This window comes from Lolium rigidum, chromosome 2, assembly GCF_022539505.1.
Source record: "Lolium rigidum isolate FL_2022 chromosome 2, APGP_CSIRO_Lrig_0.1, whole genome shotgun sequence".
Taxonomy (NCBI): Eukaryota; Viridiplantae; Streptophyta; class Magnoliopsida; order Poales; family Poaceae; genus Lolium; species Lolium rigidum.
In genome coordinates this window covers 143277060-143286023 of record NC_061509.1, presented here as the reverse complement: position 1 = coordinate 143286023, position 8964 = coordinate 143277060, and the positions used below count along the sequence as shown (strand labels likewise).

The 8964-nt window shown below is 44.6% G+C and overlaps 1 protein-coding gene and 1 long non-coding RNA gene across 2 annotated transcripts; one reads left to right on the top strand and one right to left on the bottom strand.

Moving 5' to 3' along the window:
- Positions 1 to 487: 487 nt before the first annotated feature.
- LOC124687384 lies at positions 488 to 1215 on the top strand. The gene is made up of 2 exons (XR_006998193.1): positions 488 to 569; positions 774 to 1215. It is a non-coding gene; the product is annotated as an uncharacterized LOC124687384 (long non-coding RNA).
- Positions 1216 to 2230: 1015 nt separating this feature from the next.
- Positions 2231 to 6769, bottom strand: LOC124687383. Its single transcript, XM_047221174.1, has 3 exons — positions 6647 to 6769; positions 6391 to 6543; positions 2231 to 2506 (listed from the first exon to the last, which is right to left on the bottom strand). The coding sequence occupies exons 1-2, from the start codon at positions 6767 to 6769 to the stop codon at positions 6394 to 6396; spliced, it is 273 nt and encodes a 90-aa protein (XP_047077130.1). The 3' UTR covers positions 2231 to 2506; positions 6391 to 6393.
- Between the last annotated feature and the right edge of the window lie 2195 nt (positions 6770 to 8964).

The following is an 8964-nucleotide window of genomic DNA, read 5'->3' as shown; positions in this document are numbered from 1 at the left end:
TGGCATATCACTCAAATGCACAAGTCCTATGCATGGCACTATATGCAATTTAAAAAGTTTTTGTTGGTTTGAAATTTTGCTCTCTGGAATTCTTCTAACTTTCTTTTTATTGAAATTTGGGATGTTACAGCAACCATACACGCACTTGCTTGTTCTCAATTGATTGCTCCTTTTTCTGCACGGAGAACGGTTTTGTATGCTCTGTACTGTAGTACCACATCTTCATTTTCTGTTCTTTGTTTCTTGGAGGAGCTTTTTTTTTCTCAAGAAGTGTTATATTTTACATGTCCATTGTTTCGTAATTCTTCTCTATTGCCCAAACGGAAATTATGAACTCGATTTCTAGCTAATAATTATACTGACTTCCTTCATTTATTATTTTATTTTATAGTATATATTCGATTATTAGACGTAATATCTCCTGCTGGGGATGGGCTGCGGTTGATGTACCCTTGCGTGGTCCTTTCTGCGAATGAAGAGAAGGAGGCCACGCAAGAAAGAAGAAAGCGACAGCGCAAAATCAAACATTCATACTGGATAATACCACGAAGAGAGCTCCAACGGCCCAGGTAGTTACTGATTCTATGAACACTTGTTGTCTCTCGTGAAGAAGAACAACGCTGATTGTTTTAGAGTTAGAGTTGTCGCTCTTTGTCCTCCTTAATTCTATTTCGTCACTTTGTTGCTCTTGTCTCTCCTCTGTTTCGCCACTCTGCTGTTGTTTTGTTATTGTCAATATTGAAATGAAATCCATAATGGCACTTCCTGCGCAGGCATCTAACTTGGCTTTTGAAGGTGTGGGTTCAGTGCTGAGTGTCTCCTCTGTTTCGCCGCTCTCAGAATCTGAAACTATGAAGAAGAGGGACGGCCAAGACGAGGACGGTCGATTTGGTGGGCGCGGCTACAGAATATGATGCCCGGCTTATACAAGTACTGTACTGTAGTTGTATATGGTGTAGTGGTAGTGCTCTGTCCATGGTTCCAGGTGGAAGGCATCAATTGCTGACGGGCTCAGCATTGTTGCCGACACATGTAATATGGCTTGCTTTTACATGGCGGAGACCGTGAGTCAAATAACACTGCTTGGTGCAACTGCGACGAAACAGCAGCAGCTAGTACATTTGACGTTGGCTTGCTTTCAGATCTGCTCCGCTCACATGCTATGCTCTATCTTTGCTAAGAAGTCAGTTCGGTATCCATCATTTGAGTCTAAAATCCTGAAATTCATTTTGGAATTACATAGGTGAGCTATTTGGTTGCCACATAATTTTCCTGTCATTTAGAAAATCCAGTAAAATGATGCCATGGGTAAACACGATTCCGAGCTGAGACCTGTCATTCGCGGCCATTTACAAATTCAATATTGAATTCCGCTGTCATTTGCAATTCCTGTGGCAACCAAACAAGTGTCCATTTCTAAAATTACAATGTAAATGAAATGTATTCATTTTAAAATGATACAAATGAAAGGAAAGCTTGACTTCCAAACGACTTCTAAAAGGAGTTTTCAATTTGCTGGCATCTACAATTCTTCTGTGTAGATCCTGGAAAGACGAACATAATTCTTCAGTGCGATTAGTGTTGGGACTGACAATTTAACTTCTTCCATCGCACAACCTAGTTTCTGTGCTGGCACACAGCACTTGACAACATGGTTAGCAGCGCTTCTTTGCAGCACACAACGTCAGCTACCACAACGGAGATAGCCACCGGAGGTTTTGTTAGCGTGGCTGTGACAACGACCTCCTCACCCACGACATCTGCCTCTTCGAGCTGATGGAGAGTGCACGCAGGTCAGCGGACACTCTGCACCTTGTGCTACGAACTTATCCAAGACTATGTTGCACGAAATATCTGGCACCTCTACTATATGCTAAGTTCACTCTATCTATGTAACAGTCATCCAGCAGCACATGAACAACGTTATGCTGAATCCGTTGCATTTGAGTTGGCTATTGCCTTGTTTGTACAGCTTAGCCTTACCAGTATTTCAAAAAGGAAAGGAAGGCATTGATTCAATAGCACAATTCTAACTTTATAGTATTTACTCTCTTTTTTGGCAGATCATCATTTACAATAATACTCACAGATCACAGCAATGATTTCATCAATTTAACTGGATTCTCGGTAACAAATTCACTCAGAATGTGCACTCATGTGCGGAAAAAAAGAAGCACGACTCCGATGATATAAAAAAAAGTGAACACACTTTTCGCACATGAAAACCATCGAATGAAACTTGGTCAGTGTTCACACACTGTTTTTATATCAGAGTGAAATGACTTGTGCTGATTAACAGGACGTTATTTATATAGAAATCAAGTAGATTGTCCGTTTGTCTGCGAGACACAACAACTAGCACTAGGAGTGGGGAGTTTCTTATAACTTGTAAAATGCTGAAAACAGGAACTTAAGCCAGTACATTTGCCTAAAATTGCTGAAAATAGATTCATCTCAAAAGAGCTTTATCCTTGCTGCGAAGGACCACGACTCCCGCTTCAATTACCTGCAAAATAAGGTTTACAATTCAGATAGGTTAAACATGAATATCATACAGAATAGCAGAAGTACCAAAAATACGGCAATGTTTGTATAAACCAGTATGTTTTACTCAGATAGTTTTGATGCAGGTTAAGGAACAAAAATCATTGCACATGGAAGCAGGACATAAAATTCAAAGCATCCATACTCAACAATTAAAGTGAACACATGTATGGATGCTTCAAATTTTATGTCCGATGATATAAAAATCATTGCCTAGTCTCCCTCTGTCCCAAATTACTTGTCGCAGATTTGTCTAGATATGCATGTATCTAAAGGCATTTTAGTATATAGATACATGCAAGTCTAGACAAATTTGTGACATCTAATTCGGGACAGAGGGAATATTTTTCTTAGTAGGATCAGGACCAATTATTTTAGCAATTAGGCGCAATTTCTGTTAAACACCTGGAAAAGATTAACTGACACCACTTTAATTGGTCCGACATGTCAATATAATCTGCACCGCATTGTTGGTAAAAATTGGGTCACAATGATAAGATAAAAATTCTCGGCTAAAACTAAAACATAATCTGCACCACATTGAGAAATTGTTGTAATTTCAGTTTACCTACAGGAGGACACATCTGCCTAAATCATAGTGTGAACGCGCATGAATCCTGGTTAACTTAGCCATCTAACACCAACCAGAGATATACTGTGTTGGAAAACAGAAGCAGAAACATGGCAAAAAATTACAGCAGTACAGCACATGCTAGCCCTAAAACCTCCTGAAGAATTCCTCGAAATCACATACAAATCTCGCCCGACGGTGTCGCAACCGGCGGCGCGGGAAGGGCGAGGGCACGAGGGGATTAATATGGCGGAATCGGAGCCAAAGCGAGCAGGTGGCGAGGCAAAAGCGAAAGATGAAAGGCCTCACGGGTTTGGGCGGCTGACTTGGATCTCTTCCTGTCCCCTGGCCCTTGGGTTTAGGTTACTTTCTGTCGCCGCGTCTGCCGGTGCTGATCGTGGCGAGGCAGCACGGCACAGCACCGCTCCGGCGAACTGAGAAAGTGCGGCGACGGCCAGGCAAATGGATGACGATCGCTGAGTATGTGCTTTTTTCTTCTTTGCAGCTCGGGGCGGTGGGCGACGAACTGGGACGTGCCGGCCTAGCACTAAACCTGTAAGTGGACACGTTAGCAACGGCCCACCAAGTACCCACCTGTGTCTTATACCTCAAAAGGGATGCCGCTATGGGTCCAGATAATTCATTCGTGCTGAGCGGCATCCGTCTGCCCGATTATACCCGCCAGGCTCATCAGCTAAAAGCTACTAGCGCTCCCTCGAACAGTACGCAGGCATATCATTGTCGCTGAGTAGCAGGTGAAAGAACACAAATGGAGTACCTTCTTGCTGCTGTTCTTCCACCGGATCTCCTAACAGCCCTGCAGATCCCCATGAATCTCGCCTGATTTCTCCAGCTACACAAGGACATGGCTGGCTGCTGGCTGCTCCCCACGGATCTGGCCGAGACTCTTCTGCTCGAAGGGCAGGGTTAGCTTGGCCGGGGAAGGGGAAAGGAGGGAGGGAGGGGCGGCTGACTGCTGCGGAGGGAGGGAGCGGAGGGTGTGAGCAGAGGGAGCGGAAATTCGCCGGCCATGACGCCCGTCCCCAACGCCCAATCCCTAATCGAATGCTAGAAGCGGCGTGGCGGCGGTAGTGAACACGCCGCTGGTGCCCATCATCTTTTTTTCCGTAACCGTGGGCCTTAACTTAAGGGGAAAAAGTGGCCTGGGCTGGCGGCGCCGTGGTCAGCCCGTGACCAATTACAGGCATACCTAGCACGGTCATGTTTTACCGGCCGAAAGCAACCAGAATACCTCACTTCTCCCTCACCACAAAAGGTGATGGCGGAAGCTGGGACACATCAAGATGCTCGGCCAGAGTGCAGTGAGGTGAGGCAATCATCGTCTCCAAGACCCTGGAGAAGCCAAGCAATGATGCCACGACGGCCAGACGGTGGTGGATACTTGTCCGCAGACACCATACGATAGATGACAAAGGCGAGGGAGACAATTTACCATGCTAGGGAAGTTCAGCACTGAAGCAATGCCTAAAGATGCTTAGGTGATGCATAAAAACAATGCTTAGGATAGCCATACTTAAGAATGAACATCATGATTTTGAGTCGCCGAGTCAAGTCAAGTCGCCGAGGCTGAGACTCGTAACTTGGTGACTTGACTCAGCGACTAGGGCTCGTATAGTCGCCCCAAGTCGCCCTGCTACAGTGGACGCCAAGTTGGCCTGTTACCTTTTTTTTGAGGGGTTATTAGACGTTAGTTGGCCTGTTACCTATTGCAGCCAGTTGGCCTGTTACCTATTGCAGCCAGGCCGGCCAGGCCCAGGCGGCCCAGCAACCACTCCCAGCATCACCCCCTGGATAAAACCTAGGACAAATCCTCATCTCCTCAGCCGTGCGCCGCCGCGAGCCTCTTAGCAGCCTCCGCGAGCTCTCCCAGCAACCGCCGGCCTCCACGAGCCTCCGCTAGGACAAATCCTCACCTCCTTCCTTGAACACAGCCGTGCGCCGCCGCGACCCTCTCCCAGCAACCATCGGCCAGGCCCAGCAACCAGTCCCAGCCTCCGCGAGGAGCGGCGGCGGCTCGATCCTCTCCTCTCTGCTCTGCCCTTTTCTCCCTTTACATCTCTCTATCTCTCAAATCCTGAAGCATCAAGTCGCTGCAATCTTGAGGCATCAAGTCGCTGTCTAGTCGTAGGAAATCGCCGTCGAGCCAGTGACGTGGCGCGACTTGCTCCGTGAGTCAAGTCGCTAGTGCGGCTCATCCACGCCAGAACGACTCAGCGATTAGTCGGCGACTAATCAGCGATTAGTCGGCGACTCAAAAATCATGATGAACATATATATACTTGTTAGGAAGGCCCTCTATATACTGGCATTAGAAAAGGCAATGTCATCTGTTACCACTCCCTAAGAGAAGTCAATGTACATGGACACTGTTGCATCTAGTGTATCCCCACATAGGACACACCCAGCACGGGGACACGGCTGCATCTGCTGCTTGGCTATCATCGCTGAGATGTTTACCCTGGAACGACTTAATGATCACTACACGGTTAAAAACTCATGGTTATCCTATATACAGGAAGGCTCTATACTCTTGGTTGCAAAAGCAGTCATTGGAAAGGGAGACCTACATAATTATCTCCGTCCTCTGCATCAACCATCTTTCTCATTTTTCGCAATCAAATCCAGATTGTGTGTCCTTATATTAGTTGTAACAGAAATTCATCAAAAGAACAAACAGGATACATCATCAGAACAACCCCACACTACTCTATAATATTACTTTGGTCACTCGACAATTACAAATTTAGCATATGCTTCTGATCAAATAGCTCCTAGATGGTAGTACAAGTGTGCAAACACCTTATAACATTGTATCATGTATTTCCACCCCTCGAGTTCAGTAAGAAAAACCATTTCCAAGTCGTTCCATTGCTGTATTATTATTATTATTATTATAATCATGGCTATAGTGCATGAAGCAATTTCCACTCAGCAAGACATGGTAAAATACTAAAACACATTGTACCCAAATATAGTTCAAGAATCAAAACCTTTTGCCAAAATGCACCCATTTCAGCGATTAACCAAATAACTGAAAACAATGAGTACATGCCACAACCCACTGACCAACAGAAATTCTGAGTGCCCATTGATAACAGTCCTCCCAATGCACACATAAAAAACCCATCACTGAGATAATGATTGCATCAAATTCATTATACATCTAGAACGTTCCTCAAAGCAATTGATAATGTTTCGATGCAAAAGAGATACGATATGGTAAAAGCGGTGCAGACACAATCATGACAACTAACTTGTTAGCGATCCTGACAAGTGCGGCAGAAGGTACCCTGGGAGAGCTCACAGCACGCCCGCGCGCTGGACGCGGAGTACCCCGTCAGCCTTGCAGCCACCGCCGGCAGCGACCCCATCAGCGCCGCCAATGGCCTGCACGGATCGAAAACCAGCTGTTAATTTCGCGTCGCACCCGTCGAACGCCCAGCGCGTCGTGGAGGGGTTTCGTCTCGGGTACCTTGCGGTGGCGAAAGGGGCGGAGGAGGAGGGCCCGACGGCAGGGATGCGTCGGGGAGCGGGCGAGGGCGCGGGTACGGGGCGGAGGCGCGGGGCGGCGGTGGCGGTGCGGGCGCGGACCGCGGCGAGGAAGGAGCGCGAGGCTGCTCCGCGCAGCGCCATGTGCTAGGGTTTCGCCGGAGAAGATGGGGACGGTGGTGGTGGCGTGATGGGGAATTGGAAATGGCTGAGGAGAGAGGTTTTGCCGTTTAGGGTTTTAGAATTAGAAAGATGGTACGGTTATGGGCTTCTAGCCCATCAGCCCACGCATTTTCATTCATTGCTAATGGAACTGTGGAAGAATAGAACATTTGGGCCAGGCCGCCGATGCATTTTAGTGGCTTTCCTATTGCACGCTCAGTGCGCGCTGCACAAGCGCACGCCCAAGCGGGGCAAAACCTATACACCGACCAGGTCGGTGGCTACCGGCCACCGCACACCCCTGGTCGGGTATGGGCCAGGCCCATTTGTGGCTGTTTAGCCTGTAGCAGTTCGTTTTTTTTTTCTTTTTTCTTTCCTGATTTCATTTTCTGTTTCTTTTTTCTTTATTCTGTTTTGGGTTTTGTTTATATTTTTCAGATTCGAAATTTTTAATTTTTAAAAATTGTATAAATTGAGAAAATGTTTAAATTTAATAATGTTTAAATTTGAAAACCGTTCAAATTCGAAAACCGTTCAAATTTGAAAACCGTTCAAATTTGAAATTTGTTCTAATATGAAAATCGTTCGGATTCGAAAATTGTTCAAATATAAAATTTGTTCAAATTCAGAAATGTTCAAATTCGGAAATTGTTCATAGAAAAAATACATTTTTGTTCAAATTAAAAAATGTTCAAATCAAAAAAATGTTCAGATTTTTAAAAAGTGATTTCTTTTTATTCTGAGAAACGAAATAAATCCCGAACGAAACAGTCCCGAAATCAAATCCAACGAAACGGTACGTAATACAAACAATCGGAACGAAACGGTACGTGATCCCGAACTAAATGGGCCGAGCCCATATACGCCCGGGGGGTGTGCGGTGGGTTCACCCCACCGACCAGCTCGGCGTATAGGAGCTCCCGGCTGCCAGATGGGAAAAACCTATACACCGACCAGGTCGGCAGTTACCGCGCGCCGCACACCCCCGCGCGCGGTATGGGCCGGCCTGGTCAGCCCATTACGCGATTTTCTTTTTTTGTTTTCTAGTTTCTGGTTTCTTTTTCTGTTTTTTTCTTTCTTAAGAAATAAAAAATGTTCAAAAATGAAAATGTTCAAAAATGAAAAATGTTTAACTTTTTAAAAAATGTTCAGATTTGGAAATATTTAACTTAAAAAATCTTCAATTTTTAAAATTGTTCAAATTTAAAAATCGTTCAAACATAAAAATCGCTCAAACATGAAAATCGTTCAAACATGAAAATCGTACAAACTTAAAAATCGTTTAAACTTGACAATTATTCAAATTTAAAAATCGTTCAAAATTAAAAATCGTTCAAATTTGAGAACTGTTCTAATTTTTTTTAAATATATTTTTAAGAACATTCGTATTTTAAAAATGTTCATGTATGTGAAAAAATATATTTTTCCGAAAATACTCGGATTATGGATAATAAAAAAAACAGCAGAAAAAGAAAAGGAAACGAAACAAAAAAAACCGAAAATTACCTTCTAGTGGGCCGCGGCCCAGCTAGCCACACAGGGTGTGCGGTGCGAACCCCGCACCGACCTGGTCGGCAAACAGGAGCTCCCCCCAAGCGGGCGAGCCACACGGGCCTGCCCATTAGCGGTAGGTCATCCGGTTTTCCTATAGTTTTTTTCAAGGGCATCTCTCGGTTTTTCTTCTGGTTTACGATTTTTGTCTGGTTTTTTTTTTCTGTGTGGACGTTTTTTGGGAACTTTTTCAAATGTATACATATGTTTAAAATTGTACAATTTTTAATTTGAACATTTTTCATATTCGAACATTTTAATTTTGAACATTACTCAAACTTTTACATTTCTAAAATTTGAACATTTTGTATGTTTGACCATTTTCTGAATCTGAAATTTTTTTATGTCCGAACTTTTCTGAAAACTAGACAAAATACAGACAAAACCAGAGCTGTTCACGTACACAGCGCGTACTCAAGGTGGGATGTAATACTCGTAATGGGTTGGCCCATTCAGTTGGACCTCGTGGGCGATGCACGCATGCACACGCTGCGGGGGTGGAATAGGAGCACCCCTCTTCCATGAGCTCTAGTTAGCGCTCAAATATGCTCAAAAAAAAGTTAGCGCTCAAATAGGGTCATGAGTACTAGAGGTGGAGGCTTAAAGGGGGCTAAATCTGATAATTC